Source organism: Cavia porcellus, unplaced genomic scaffold, assembly GCF_034190915.1.
Source record: "Cavia porcellus strain 051 isolate PalLab524CR breed Dunkin Hartley unplaced genomic scaffold, mCavPor4.1 scaffold_25, whole genome shotgun sequence".
NCBI classification, from domain to species: Eukaryota; Metazoa; Chordata; class Mammalia; order Rodentia; family Caviidae; genus Cavia; species Cavia porcellus.
Window position 1 is genome coordinate 4553428 of NW_026947508.1, and position 15550 is coordinate 4568977.

Consider the following 15550-nt stretch of genomic DNA (forward strand, 5'->3'; position numbering starts at 1 on the left):
TGAGTCTATAATTATTCCAAGATAAAGTTTAACTGTGGGAGGCTTTGCTTACTTTTAAGGAAAAAACCTCCAATGTATCCTAAGACTATTAATTACATGAAGAACTGAGGAACTAACCAGAGAGCAGTGTAACCGGTGTTTTGATCTGGGGGCTGGGGACACAGCTCTCGCAAAGCAGGGCCCTGTCCCATCCCCAGCAAGCAGAGCCGTTCCGGGATGTGGCTCTGGGTAACAGATGATGGATCACTTGAGAAGCCTTTTTCCGCTCTTTACCAAGGTCCCGTGCAGAGAACCAGCCTCTTGAAGACAGTTCTTCATGTCATCAGAAAGACAGCTCTTGAGACCTAGAAGGAATTAAGCGACAAACAGCCCTGCTTTGTTGGCATGGCTGTGAGGTCGCTAGCGCGCGGCAGGCAGCCGATTCCTGCAGCAGGAGGCCATGGCTTGGGAACCCCCGAGCTGGTTCACAAGGGGCCCTTCCAGCCCTGCATCCGGGTGCGGTGGGAGGTGGCACGGTCACAGCACTGACGCAGTTCAGGGGCTCGCAGGGCTCGCGGGGGTCAGGGTGGAGACTGAGCGATCAGGACCACAGTCTGGGCTCCCCAGTTCCAGCCAGGACTTTGCTGCCAGACCCCATGGGTCTCCGTGAGGTCACCCGCCCTGTGTGAAGCCACGGCTCATGGGAGCGACAGCCGGGTTGGAAGGGCTGAGACAAGCTGGCCACAGGGACTCGCGCTCAGCCTGCGTGCAGTGACAGACGGGGAGCCAGCAGCAAGTGCTTAGCGCCCTGCTGTCCACTGTGGGCCGTCAGCACGGCGGCCAGGCACATCACATCTGTGTGGCTGGGGACACAGAAAAGATTCGTGCAAAACCAAGAGGAAAGCAAGCTGGGACTGCAGATCCTCTCACCTGCAGCACACAGGCAAGGTGGGCACAGGAGACGCATACGGAGGGCCCAGTCCCCATCAGGCGCTCGCGGCCACCCTGTGCCAGGCAGCAGAGGGACGGCCCGAGTCCCTGCCCTTCCCTGGCAGCCACCTCCAGTCCTCCAGGAACCTGCCACTTCTGCCTCCAGGGATCTACTGGTCACGTTTCTGCCCGCCCTGCCCAGGCCTGGTCTCCGGTGCTGCCACTGCCCAGGCCTCTGGAGTCCCTGTCACATCCACTCTCAGCCGTGGTCAGGTCATCTTTCCTAAGAGCGAGCAGGGATGGCACTGGGTTCCTCTGCCACCCTCTCCCCTTGCGCAGCAGGGAGTGCAGCTTTGGCACCCGCCTGCCCAGTGTATTCAGACAGACAGACACGCAGACTCACTGGCTTCCTCTGCACTCGCCTTCCTGCTCACTGTCACCCTTCCGATGCCTACCCCACGTCGCACTGCTTGGACTCTCTTCCCAGGCCCACCTTAGTCAATGACCACAGGACGCTGGCAGACAAGGCCCTCCCAGGGTTCGGTCACTGCTGTCTGTGTGCAGCCGTAACGCCGTCCCCCCACCAATGAGCGAGGAGGAGCGGGCTTCCTGCCCCCATCCTCCTCAGAAGCAGCCCGGGCCACAGCGGCTATCACCCCCGAAGAACAAGGAAGCGGGGGTCCTGGCCCAGTCTGCATTTTCCTCAGTGGGAACCCCCAAATGTGGAACTGTTTTAACAGCAACACCGGAACGAAGGCCACAGTCCTCACGACAGGCAAATGCAAGCAGCACCTTCTGTAGGAAGCCTCTGAGCTCAATGTTTGGAGAATGACTACATTCCAACAGAAACCTGGGCCCGTCCCTCCTGTGAGAAGTGACAGGGCTGTTACACGGAGACACTTTATGAGGGCTGAAGGCAAGAAGCATTACTGGTGGTGTCATAAATAAGTATTATAACTTTATTAAAATGAAAAGAATATTCAAAATAATGCAACAAAATGAATAAAATCCTTTGTCCAATACTGTACACATAATGCAGAAATCAGTGCATTTTTCTAAAGCATGTTTTAACCTTCATTTAGTTCATACTAAAATATAATAAGCTTTAAATAGCTCAAATAACATCATTCAGCAGTTGAAACTGTAAACGGCTTGTTGAACTGGTAGGAGGACATCGCGGTCACGTTCCTCTCTCAGCGAGCACCTTCTCTTCCGTGCCTATCCGAGCAGCGTAAGCGCAGCGGACACGGAGACAGGACCGCGCTGGGTCCGGGGCAGCGGAGCAGCCGGCCGGGAGGGTGTTCAGCACAGCACGATGCCCGGGTGACCTCTGGCATTAAGACATCCGTGCTCTTGGTCAGAAGTGTTTTACTTGAAAAGCAAACAATTCCAGGAAATACTGACTAGGAACCAGCAACACAAGGCCAGCTTGTGTTGTACCTGTTTATCAACAGTCTAAACCCCAGAAACACCACGCGCACCCCACACAGTGACTCTCGGTCGCCACTACCTGCCGCAGCCCTTTGCAGCGGGGACGCCCTGAACCCCAGTGCCGGCGCGCCTGTGTCCGACTTGGTCAGGTCCCGCTGTCCCCGGGGCCCACAGCGCAGTGGGCCACTTCCCTGTCAGTCAGCAGGAGCTTTAAGGAAAATGACTCTTATCTTTGCTTTGTCCAAGATGTGAGACGCATACAGGCGGCGACACGGTTCTGGACAGACTGCTGTCCTTCCGCTCCACAAGACAAAAATCCGCACGCTGGCAATGGGAGGTCTTGGGATGATTCTGAACGAGGCAGGCACAGACACGGCTGGGGAAAGTAAGTGACCAAAACCTAGCAGGCCTAAGCCGGCGATCTGCCAGCACACTAACTGAGAACCACCTTTTTGAATGATTCGGATCTGAAGAATACTGCTTTTTGCTTCCGTGTGCTCAGTTTCCGGCCTCTCAGGAGCAGCGCTCTGGCTTGGTGTTCACCGGCCTGAGCACGTCTCACTCCACGACAGGACAGCACCTGGCCGGGGAGCCCGCAGCCGCGGCGGTCCCAGCACAGGCCCATCAGGCGCTCAGCTCACTCCCCGAGGCTTCCGTCCTGCGCTCCCACCCTGCAAATTCAGGCTTGGACAGCCCTCCTGGCGTCGCCGCGCCTCCCGCCTGCTCGCCCATGTCCTCCTTACACGAGTTCCACTGTTCCACTCAGCATCTGACACACTGTTCTGGGAAACTCACACTGCAAGACGGAGAACCCTCCTCCTGCGTCACCCGCCGCCCCACGCCCAGGTCTAGGGAGCAACCACGTAGGACAAGTGTTTGCGCTTCGCGTGGCCGCTCGGCTCGGGCTTCGTCTTGGAATCCATCTTTTCTGCGGCCGAGACCACGCCGCAGTCAGCAGGGAAAGGCTGCATCTGGGTGCCCGGGCTGCTTTCTTCCGCCTCCCTGAAAAACTTTTCGTACTTGTCCAGGTAGGGCGGCCGCTCGGGCAGCAGGTAGTAGTGTGTGGAGCTCACCTTCCTCCCGTTCTCGATGATGGGCAGGATGCAGGGCACCTTGTTGGCCGAGCCTTCGCTGTTCTGTCGCTGCAGGGCCTTGCTGCTGACGTACTTGGGATCCGGGGCGAAGCTCTGGGTGGGGGGCATGACCCCATTGAGGTAAGACGGAAGGCTTTTGGGGCTCGGCGTGCGAGAGTTGCTGCGGGACAAAGGTTCTCTTGGGGGGACTTTAGGAGGCCTGTCCTCGTCGCTGTAGGTGCTGGAGGTCACTTCTGCAGACCACCTTCTGTAATCCGGCTTCACTGGCCGGGGTGGGATGGGAACCCTGGGAGGGACCTCAGGCTTGTCCTCATCGGAGTTGGGCGAGGCTCTGTGCATGTAGCTGGACACGCGGATGGCGGGCTTGTTGAAGGAGCCGGCAGGGCCCGAGTGAGACCTCCTTAACTTGCGATGGGCCTGGGCAGGAGGCGGGTGGGGACCAGGCACCTCCCCATGCGGGTCGGACTCACAGCTGAGATCTGCCACTGAAACACTGGGGGTGTCGAAATAGGCATAGTTGATCTGTCCACACCCGCGGAAGCTCCGCCTGCCAGGAAGGTCGTATCTGAAGTCAGAAAGCGTGCAGTCCTCCAAGAGCAGGTCGGTGTCCGAGCTGGTCAGGAATTCCACCTCGCAGTCTGTCTCGTCCAGGGACAGCGCCTCAGAGATGGGCAGCGGGGGCAGAGGCCTGGAGCCCCGCTCACAGAGCACCGTGCCGGATGGGAGCGAAGAGGAGCAGGTCTTCCCTGGGGTAAGCGGCGGGGTGGCGGGGCTGACCCCGTTCACCGAGAGTTTCTTGAAGCCACCCAGCACTTGGCTCTCTTCACGTGGGCCCATGCTGTCACTTGGGGGAATGATGAGCGGGGGCAGGCTGGCCTTTCGAGAGGGCCTGGCTTCCGCAAAGCAGTGGCCATTCATCGGAGCGGACTGTGTGGGGTGCCCTGGAATGGACAAGGGGTGTTCGTGAGGACTGACACTGCTCCCCAGCATGGGGGACACTGCCATCTCACCTCAGGGCTGACCAGAGCCACAGGATGGTGAATGCACGTGACCTGCTCGGAGAACAAGTCACTTCCTCCATCCCGCTCGGCCACGCACGTGGCGCACACCCGCACGGCTCAGGCATGCTCTGGGATGTGTGCAAAACGTCCAGGAGGTGAGCAGCAGGTAATTTCTGCAAGTACCAAGCAACACCGGCCTTGCTGCGTAAGACGCAACCACACAGGGCCACACCTGGCCAGGCCGGGTGAGGAGGGGAAGGACCTTCCCCTCCTCACGGCCAGCACAGCTGACCACTGAGCATGGGCTCCCAGGCAGTGCGTTCCTGATAAGCAGCTCGAAGAAATTTAGGAACGGCCAGTTCCCATCCCCAGGGCTGTGTAGAGCGGTTCCCAGGCCGTGCTGAACCCCACCCCACTTTCACCGAACACTTTCACACTGGTATCACTATTACTAGGAAGCCGAGCTCTTCTCCGAAGTGTCAAAAGGTGCAGACTGAAGCACAGCACAGCAGCAGAGAGCCCCCGGCCCGGGAAAGACCCCTCCACCGTCTCACCAGGGGCGGTGACTGCAGCCCTGGCAATGGCAGGGGACTGCCGCGTTAGGAGCAGAGAAACAAAACCAGCTTCAGAAGCTGCTGCCACTAGGGGTCAGACTATCGGCGGACAGCACTCAGGTTTCCACCTTGGACAGGCCAGGCCAGGCCAGGCCAGGCCAGGCCAGGCCAGCGCCCCCTCCCGGCCCGTGTCCCCAGCCCAGGGGCCAGGATACATACTGACAGACGGCGGGTGCTCCGGGGGGACCGCAGAGCTCAGGCTGTAGGCCATGGTGATGGGGTCCATGTTTAAGAAGGTCCTGGAGGGCAAGGAAAGGAAGGAAACGGCTCGGCTCGGTCACACTGCAGCAGCCGTCGTTCCCTCTGTCACACTGAGGCCGGAGGCCTCGCACCCTCCACTTACTTTTCAAACTCACTGCGCCCGCCCCAGCAGGTCTTGGCGTTCCCCAGGGTCTGGCCATTGTGCAGAAATCCGGTCTTCAGCGGGACTCGAATCTCCTGAGCAGCAACTCCCGCCGTGGACATCGTGCCTGACCCACGATGCCTCCGAGTCTGGGAAGCCCAGGTCTGAAGTCAGCCGCTGGCTGTCATTCCCTGAGGGGGCGAGAAGAGGAGGGAGCGGGAATCAGGGAACAATCCGAAATCTGTCCTAGGACACTCGAGTTGTGGCATAGCTACGTCAATGTTAGAGAATTTGAGGCGTGTGAAGGAGAAAAATCCAGCTACAGGCCTTCACATTTTACTTCTTATGAGGGTAAATGTGCACCCCGATATTACACACATACTCCCATACATCTACATATATGTGTCCTGATAGATCTACATAGTGACACATATTTCCAGCGACTGGAAATATGCTTGCAGAATGAGGACCAATCCGTCCTTACAGAAACAGATCAGGCTCCCTTCCCAAAGCACCCCAACCCTGGGGCCCCATTAAACCAACCTCCTAAGGCAGGGATGGCAAACTTTTTAGAGTCGTACGCCGAACTCTAACCCAACACCCCCTTACTTAGCACAAAATGTCCACGCTGCAATGAAACCTGAACACCGAGGTTTTGGTTTGAAAAAAAAACAAAAAAACCACCCCTGCCGTAGTCTTGCCGCCCCTGTTCCGAGGCCGAGACACGCCAGTGAGTCTGGTTCATTTCCCACGCTAACAGAGTACATTCAGAAACACAGCGTGTTTCAGACTGCGGACTGCTGTGCAGGAAACCCCGACACCTCAGCGAGATTCTGCAGTCCTGGTGCCCCGCTGTCCGGCAGCCCAGCATCTACTAGGCGTCTGTCCTGGCCATGAAGACCTTCTCCAGTTCTTACTTCCTCCAAAACAAAGTCCTGTGTGAAGAGTCTAATTTCCATTATCCTGTGAAAATCAAGTTTTGCAGGACCGCAAGTTCACTGCCTTGGACAGCAGCCGGGCACGGAGCCGCCCTCCCTTACAGACAAACCCCAGGTACATTCTGTGCATTCTCCCTCATCACGGCTCTGCCTGGCCGCTGACCACGGAGGCCAGGACATTTCTCCTACACGTTAGGAGGCCTCCCCGTCCAGTGTGACGCCAGGCCCCACGGTCTCTTTTTAATCCCCTTCTTTGGTATTTGTCACACAGAGTTCGTCAGCACCAGTTTCTGCACCTTGGATGCCATGGTGCTGTCCACTGCATGAGGACCCTCTGGGAATTTGGACCCGTGAGTGACAACACTTTCTCGCTCTCCCTGAAGATCTGTATACTTGCCAAGCGCTGGCGCCAGGCTGAGCCTCGGATGCCACAAAGGTGACGGTGCCGCCTCTGCGGGGGGTGGGGCGCACGGGTTTTACAATTGCTCAACAACTGCAGATCTATTATTTACGAATCTGTCACCTCAAGCAGACCGTGAGCTCAGGGGCACAGCTGCGCCCCAATCACCTTTTAATCATCGTGTTGGTGGGCGCTCCGAGGGTGAGTGTGAAAGCAAAGACTGTACCCTGCCATCCGGCTCCTACCATCGGCATCCAGGGAGCAGACACAGCGTGCGAGCAAAGGTCTACAAGAGGCCAGTTCACTTCTGTGAGTTTTTCACGTTAAACCACTGGAATGTGCCACTGGGTAAAGGTTCAGTGACAGGAGGAGTGGGTTCAGGGACCAGTTCTCTGTCTCCTCACCCAGCTGGAGCTGTTTGGACACGCTAGGCAGAGGTTTTATGACACATGTAAAGTATTACTTCAATATAGCCAAGCATTATTTTTCTTAAAATCAGCTTCCCAAAGACACATGGTTTAAAATAAATCTGCCACTGAAGAAATCCCTGTCACTGGGAGGTCTCTGAGGGTTGGATTTTGGATGAGGAAACGCAGCAAGTGCGTCACCTACCACCAGATAACGTGTGTAAGAATTTAAAAGCCCATCTACACCAGCGGTCAGCCTTTCTCCTCGAGGACTCAGCCGGGGGCTTGCTGGGCTTTTCCTAAGCACTCTACAAACCCTGGCAAGACCCCGGGAACGTATCTGTGGCAATGTAAGAAACTCAGAGGCAAGCTAGGAAGAAGAATCTGGTGCTTAAGTAGTTTGGAGGCACACGCTAGACGACTGTCCACCCAGATACAGGAAAACGCTGTGGGGGCTCCGAGCCCCAGCCCCCACCTGTCGGCAAGCCAGAGAGCACTACCAGCAATTACTGTGTCAGCCTCCGATGCGTCCCCATCTGCAGCTCTCAACAGGACGATTGTGTAACCACGGCCTCTGCTGAAACTGCCTTGCAATTCTAAGCTTACACTTCAGTGGTCACTTAAAATCATTTATACGTTCTAGAGAAAGTTATTTTTTATTCATTGTTTCCATCACCTACTTGTTAGCTTTCTTAAGAAAAAAATTTTTTTAGCATAAAAAGAATTGTGTTCACTAAGCCGGCTCACTTCTGACCACAATAGTGTCTTTGTGTATTCATAGAAGGTGACCTGCCTCTAAATCTCAATGGGGAATTGTGAATGGGCCGTGTTATGAAACTGTCCGAACTTCCTACTCCCTTCATGGGAGCAGCGAGGAGGGCGATATAATTGCCATGTTCTCTTCTTCAGAAAAATAACTTCAAGCTGGGGATCTACAAGGAGCAACAGCCTGTAGATTTGGAAGGAAACTTTTAAAAATTTGTCTTCAAACTGTAGATTGAGGCAGGAAACCACCTAGAATGCTTTTCTACCTCTGAAAATCCAGTATTCAGTCTGTGTACGCTGTGTGTGTGTGTGTGTGTGTGTGAGAGAGAGAGAGAGACAGACAGACAGACAGACAGAGACAGAAGGAGAAGATATATATATATATATATATATATATATATATATATATATAGAGAGAGAGAGAGAGAGAGAGAGAGAGAAACAGTCGGCTTGGCCCACTGCAAGCTAGAAAGGAATCCTGCTCCAGTGAAATCTAGCGCTGCCTGTGTCCAATGTTACCTGGCTCCTTAGAACTGGAAACCAGTTCTGCTCCACAGTCCTTTAGGAAAACAACTGCAACAAAGCCGCCTATGTAGGAAAAGTCAATAGCTCAGAGGACAAGATGGCACTGTCACGAAATGGGAAGACAGAGAAGCAAGTGCTAATCCGAGCCGCCCTGCGCAGACCAGGACTCCAGGACCAGAGTGACAGCAATGACAACCTTCCTCCATTCATGGACTAATCTTCAGCCTTTTACCAAGTCAAACATGCACTTAAATCCCATTTCCAGACAGGGCCTGACTCCCACCTGAACTCCAGGAGAGGGGAGGGACCTCAAGTCCTGGGGGTTCTGGGCTCTCAGTTTATTGTCTCTTCCCCTCCCCCTCCTGGCCGGGTCTTAATTCATTCCGCGGCCCCAGATCCACAGAGCAGATCCCTGAATAGATGGTCCAGCCTGGCCGGGCGTCCTCTCTGCTCTCCCATTGTCTGGTGACCACCCTTCCACTTGGCTGGGCGGCTGGCATCTCAGTGCTCCAGACCGGGCTCCTCTTTTCGCTTCCTTACGCCCTGCAAACACTAGTCTGAAGCATCACTTTCAACCTGAGTTAAGGCTGCTGCCCAGGAAACTGCCCTGCTCCCCAAAGTCTGTCTGCACCGCTTCTCACCTTGATTCTTCTCCTGGTCCCCAGCACCCGTCTGCCCAGGTCTGCCCTCCACACTGGTATCAGAGCCATCCTCTCCAGGGCCACCGCTCAAGACCACCTCTTCCCCTGCTCAAGGACCTGCAAGGGCTCCCAAAATAAAACCCCCTCCCCGGGCACGCGTGTGAGTCTTCCACACCTGTGTTATCATACAAAATACTCCACCCCAAAGCAGGCTTGCTGCTTATACAACTACGTATGTTACACGCAGCCCGAGACCATTCCTTCCAGCTGCGTGGCCCAGGCCAGCCAGGGGCTGGCCCACCAGCTGCAAGGCCTCCGCGGCGTGGCCCTGGCCTGCCTCTGCCACTCTGCGGCCGTCTTCTCCAAGTCTGTTCCAATCCCGCCGAGCCCTCGGCCCGCCCCTCTTCCACTGCGCTCCCAGGAAAGCACTGTCTCTGTGCTTGTGCTGGGCCAGTTTCCCAGCCCCTCCGGGCAGCACTCCCTTCTGGTTCATATTGACTAAGTGGACACTGACAGAGCGCCCGACCCATCCAGAAGTCATTCTGCCCAGGCTGTAGGTCAGCTGAGGGTAGACAGGGACCGAGTGGAGGCCTGCAGGGGTACACCCTGCTGGGGTGAGGGGGCTGCCAGGAGACCTGCGTCAGTTCCAGAACCCAAGTGGACAGCCTTGCACTGCTTTCTGTGGCGGCGACTGCTTGAGGCCATCAGGGGAGGGTTTTCCGGACAATGAAGGTACCTCTGCTTCCACACCACCCGAGGACTACAATGTACCCACTGTGTTTTTACTGCTTACCGTAAGGTAGCTTTCATTTACAACAAGAGCTAAGGCCCACTTCTGTGTCACGAGGTAATCACCTGCCTTCAGCTTACAGACAGCAGTCTCTTTAAAGCACTTTTAACAAATACACGCACACTCTTACGCTCGCAGACTACCTTAAGGCGGTAACCTAGATATGCTCACTTACCACCAGACCTCATTAATAAATCTCAGGAGCAATCCACAAGAGGAGGAGGGGCACATTTTTGTCATACAACTCATCCAGTTCTGCCCAGTGCTTCCTTATTTAAGAGTGTGATGTAATTTCCTTCTTCAATCTGGTTCTAGAACCTGATTTCTGTTTGTTTAGGGTGATAAATGGTCTTTTCAGCTGCATGTACAATTACCTACATAACTACTTCCATAACCAGGGAAGACTAAGGTAAAATTTGAAAAAGGAAACTAATCAGCAACATGATACAGTCCATGATTGTAGGTCTTCCTCCATACACCAGTGTGGGCTTATGTTCATTTAAACAATGTCTAGCCACTTGAGAAAAAACAAAAAAGAACCCACTATCTGACGATGATGAATATCTAAAGACCTAGTAACCAGGCTATTCAAGATATTAACAGTCACCTTATCTGCTTCATGGAATTTGATTAAGTCTGGAAAAAACCCTACTTGATTCTCATCTACATAGTCAGTGTTTATGGCAGTTACGGTACTGTATAATCTGAGTTTATTTACTAAAAGCAAAAGAACAATCTACAGAAATTTTTCAAAAACAAAGGCTCCAGAGCAGTGTTTTATATTTCGTCTGAATAGGCTGATTTGGGGTCAGGAAAGAAAAGAGGAGGTAAGTTCAAAGAATTTCCTTCATTGTACCCTGCTGCTATGGAAAAGCAGAAGTCGCCTTTAAAATGAAAATGTCAAGATGACTTTTAGAATAAAATGCAATTCAAGTGCTCTTGGGTGACTTCAAGCAGGACCATTCCATCACAGCCCGAGTGGTGAAGATGCGTCTGGGGCGCCTTACACACCCCCCCAACACAGCAGCTTTCCAGCAAAGCAGTTTTAGAAATGGCAAGCCAACAAACTATTCACTCAGCCACCATGATCCACAGCCTTTGGAAGCACCCAGCCCCACACAGTCCTGCCGGGGAGAGGGCGGGAATGTAGCGTTTCTCCTCCCCAACAGAGCACAACAATACATACAGACAGAAACACCTCCCTCTGAAAGGCACACAATGGACTTCTAACTGTGAAAATCTGTGAAATCCATTGAATCTTAATGACAACGAGCACAAAGGCCTAATGACGGGAAGTGAGTCTTTAAAACTTCAAATTTATTTAACAAGCATTTAGGTTACCCAATGGGTAGCTCCGGATTGCTACAATTAACACCCAGCCATTAATAATAGCTAGCATCCACGGCCGCTTATCTGCCAGGCCAGGCGCTGCTGCTGCGTGCTTGAAGGCTTACTCAGTCCTCCCTGGCTCTGCAGTGGGGTTTCCATCGAGACCCTCATTACAGAGGAGCTGGACATGCAGAAAAGGCAGGCAGCTGCCCCAGGTGGAACCCACTGACCGGGAGGCCAGGTCGTAAGTGAGCAAGCTACTCCCAACCCAGACTCCTGACCACCTACAACTGCGCTCTCCGCCAGCGCACAGACGTTGCTGGGAGGGGGACTTTGCTTGGTAAGAGTTTTCATGGGCAGGAGCTTATGAAGGTACCAGGAGCTTATGAAGGTTTCTGTTTCACTTCATCGCCCTCAGATTTTTCTAAGAAGTCACTGACTGTACTTTTGGCTTATGGATCACAACAGGGTGGGCTGCGGTATCAACCTGACCACCCACCACTGATTGGCACAATTCTCTCCAAGCCCTCAGTGTTCAATGACACGGACACCCTATTGCACGAGACTGCTGAGCTCTGTATCTGATGCAGCGCAGATCTGACCCGACTTGTCAAGGGGCTGCTCCACACAGCCTGCAGACCCTCTTCGAAAAGCTAGCACAGCCCGGGTCCCAGCGGGCGCCTGCTGGCCAGACTCTGCCATGAGATCTGCAGTCTCACAATGGTGCGCCTCACACTGTAGGGCCCTCTACAAATCACAAGGCACTTTCTTACACACTGCCTCACCTGATCCCCACACCAGCCCTCTAAGCGCGTGGATTAGGATCTACGCTCTGCAGAGGAGGAAATGAAGGGAGGAGTGAGCAGAGCCACCAGGGTTCTTGTGCCCTGTAAGCCAGGGCTTCGCAGGGACACTTTCACCAGCTCTCCTCTCCCTAAGTGAGAGTCCTGTTGTCACTGCGGGGACTGAAGCAAAGGACAGCTAAGCATTAGCTGCGGAGATGGGCACTGTGTTCCTCTCAGATGCTTAAACCACAAGCACTGGCTCCTTCTGCAACTACGTTACGGGACGCTCATCCCAGACTAGGTGCTGTGGGGAAGTTTCTGAGCTGTGGGGTGCGGGGATGACAGGCAGCGATTTCAGCAAATGCAGACCAAGGTAACTTGGAAGGAGAGCAGCGGGACGGTGACAGTGCAGGCAGGCAGACCAGAGAGCTACTCACACAGAGGCCTGCAACCAAAACCTGAAGGATGAAAAGGCAGCCAGGAGAGGTCAGAAGGATGACGGCAAGCTTCCCACGTGCGGTCAGTCACTCCTAAGAGCATCTGACCATCTCCTACCCCTGACGGGTCTGCGTTTGGACCTGGCAGTCCAAGTCCCACATGGGAAAGCTATGTTCAGAGAGGCTGGAAGCTTGGTCCGTGTGTGCCGCCACCAAGCCGCGCCACAGTGCAAACTCCAAGTCTCCCAATCTTTCCTCCGCTCACCTTCTGCAATGGGGATCCCACGCGGCCTTTTTCTACCTTAACACTAACTCTAGCGAGCTAGTGCCTTACAGTCAGGACCTTCCTAAGCGCGTGTGTATACTGTGTAGTGACACCAGAGCACCACACTGGTGTGTTTATCTAGTGAGGCGGTTACTCACCAGCTTTTACACAGCATGGCCAAACACCGCAGAAGACACTCAGTGCATCCCGAGGATGTGGTACCGGGCCACACTGATTGTGAATGTGGAAAAAAAAAAAAAAAAAAAAAAACCAGCAGCTGCTTTGCTGGCAGAGACAGCCACGACATTCAGGTCCAGGAACTGTCCTGGGCACCACCTTCTCCCTCCTCTGCTTGGCTTCCTCAAGCAACCCAATGGTATGTTGACGATCAGGTCAGTTTCCAGCATGTTAGATTGGACCTGTAATTTAGGCAACTTGCTTTTAAAAGCTACCATTAGTATAAGCAGAAAGGAAGTATCACCTAGTTCAACTCGAGAAGCAGCAGTGAGAAGTCAATTTTCATACAAAAATTCACGGCTACAGCTTAACTACCCCTCACAGAAGGGTAATCAGAATCTACTGTGTACTGAATGTACAAAGTTTACTAACAAGCCATTCTGTCAAAATTATGAATAATTCAGACATTTCATAACAACCCTAAAAACACTTACTTTCCAACCCTTATCAGGCCAACTGTGCTGAGCCCCGCAATGTCATACATGCTCTCCTTCACTTACTAATCAGCACCAGCTATGGCAAGGCTGTGCCAGATAAAAGCTGCACAAGGCAGGGTTCCTGCCCTGAAGGAGTTTACCATCTAATGTATCTGCCAGGTTATAAACTGATAGCTGAAGCCTTCCACCACCTACTAGCAAGAGTCCACCAGCACACACCAGGGTGGGGAAGTCCCTACCTGTGCAGGAAAAGAGGGGAAGGACAAACAGAGTCTTGGATTCACGTAAAAACCTTTGATATTTAGGCAGGGAAAGGCTGACAACATATTTACATTACAATCTATCAGAGCCAGCAGGTTAGCAAGAAATCAGCTTCTTCTATTTTAGTCTTTGAAAACTTGGGTCTTTTGCTGATACAGCTACCTAGACTGTCTTTGGTCTCTGTGAGTAAAATGTCTCACAAAACTGTAATTACAGAAATGCAAAGACATACAGTGCTTTTTTGTATTTTTTAAGCCAAGATTAAGTGAAGTGAACCCAGATGTTCCAGCCTCAGCAAACACAGCCCCACTGCATCCTCAGATTCACACGGGCTGGACTGCAGAACATTTGTTCTCCAGGAGGAAAAAAAAAAGGCATTTTAAACCTCACCTTTCTTCACCCCTGACAGTTGCCTAGAAACCGGTCCTGCCCTACCTGTGGTGCAGGTGTACCTCAAGTCACCAACACATCTCTTTTAAAGCTACAGCCTCTCTTCTGACTGCACTTAAGTTTATGACTAACAATCTATTCACATTTTTTTTTATCAGGTAAGAGACTGGTTTCTTTCAAGCAATGATGAAACCCTAATAAAGACCTACCAAGCACCAGTACAGCCTCAATCACGGTTAAGGAACCATCTGATCTGTACGAAGGCACCACACACATACAACGACACGAAATTCCCCACAGGCATTCACGTTTTGAACACACAGCCCTGCAGTTCCACGCCTTTTGAAGCAGTAAAGGCATTCGCAGCAAGCGTCGTTTCTAGACGTGGAAGAAAAAAGACCCGGGGCAACTGGGGCGAATTTAGAAATTCAGGTTTAGGAAACGCCCGTGGGTGTCCCAGAGATGCAGGGCCCCGGGTCGGCGGCGCCTGAGCCGGGACCGACTGCGGACGAGCGGTCAGCGGCTTTGGGGCTGGCTTCACCGGCACGCGGGCTCCAGGCTGGGAACGCTAAGGCGGCGGGGGGCCCCTATGGCCCCCTGAGCCGGCCGCTACCGCCGCCCGCGGGGGATCCGAAGTCGCCGCCGGCCGAGGCCGGTGCCCGCGGGGCCGGGACGTGTGCTGGGCGCCTGGGTGCATGGCCCCGGCCCGGCGGGGAGCGCGGCCGCCTCGGAAGAGGAGGAGGAGAGAGACGGCGCCGCGCCCCGGGACCCCAGACTCCGGACCTCCGCGCCGGCCCCGGCCCCCAGCGCGCCCCGCTCGGCCCGCACGCCCCCGCCCTCCGTGGCCGCCCCGAGCCTCCCGGCCGCGCGCCGCCCCACCCCCTCTCGGCGCGCCAGGCCCCTTACCCCGGGGGAGCGGCGGCTGCCCCGCGGCGCCCTCCCGCGCATGTCCGTCCCGGCTGGCTCAGCGCCGCGGGCTCGGGGCCCGGACACCGCGCAGGCGCCTCGCCTCTCGCTCGCACTCTCCCGCGCGCGCCCTGCCGCTCACTCGGCCGCCGTCGCCCGGCCGCCGCCGCCTGTATTTATAGCATTGCGCCGGAACCCGCGGCCGACGCTGCCCGCCCCGCCTCACTCGCGCAGCCAATCCGCGCGGCCAGCCCCTTAAAGGGGCGATGCCCCTGGGGCCGCGTTTGAGTGGGGCCCACCGGGGCGTCGCGCCGGCGCGCGGGAGGCAGGCGGGGTGTGTCCGCAGAGGTGGTCCGGTGGAGGGCGGCTTTGGCCTGTGCCCTGTGCTGGCTCCGTGAGCAGTCGCGGGGCCCTCTGACACCGAGTCCTCCTAGGAAGCCCAAGGAAAGCCGTCCGCGCGTGGAATCCCCCTCGTGTCCAGCCCTGGGGAGGATGTGGCGTTTGTCCCTCAGCTGCGGGGGTGTCGGGGGCAGCGAGGGGCAGCGAGGGCAGGATGCGGGCACAGTGCGGGCCGGTGCGGGACCCGGAGGAACAGCGAGGGACAGGGCCGGACACAGCGCAGGGCAGCGAGGGGCAGTGTGGGGT

The 15550-nt window shown here is 55.0% G+C and overlaps 1 protein-coding gene across 2 annotated transcripts; it reads right to left on the reverse strand.

Moving 5' to 3' along the window:
- Window positions 1–1845: 1845 nt before the first annotated feature.
- On the reverse strand, window positions 1846–15059 carry Errfi1 (ERBB receptor feedback inhibitor 1). Of its 2 annotated transcripts, none has more exons than XM_063235437.1 (4): window positions 14906–15059; window positions 5393–5583; window positions 5209–5288; window positions 1846–4375 (listed from the first exon to the last, which is right to left on the reverse strand). In XM_063235437.1, exons 2-4 carry the CDS (start codon window positions 5512–5514, stop codon window positions 3189–3191), a joined length of 1389 nt encoding a protein of 462 aa, XP_063091507.1. In that variant the 5' UTR covers window positions 5515–5583; window positions 14906–15059; the 3' UTR covers window positions 1846–3188. The 2 variants fall into 2 exon arrangements, with proteins under 2 accessions (XP_063091507.1, XP_063091508.1); XM_063235438.1 differs by lacking the exon at window positions 14906–15059 and adding an exon at window positions 9069–12813.
- Window positions 15060–15550: the final 491 nt, after the last annotated feature.

Bases quoted from the DNA above. Each gene is read 5' to 3' on its own strand.
- Errfi1 (XM_063235437.1), bottom strand. From the start codon at position 5,514: ATGTCCACGGCGGGAGTTGCTGCTCAGGAGATTCGAGTCCCGCTGAAG. The intron at 5,289-5,392 runs GTAAGTGGAGGG...CTTGCCCTCCAG, and splicing joins GGGCGCAGTGAGTTTGAAAA to GACCTTCTTAAACATGGACC. The intron at 4,376-5,208 runs GTATGTATCCTG...TGTCCATTCCAG, and splicing joins GGAGCACCCGCCGTCTGTCA to GGCACCCCACACAGTCCGCT.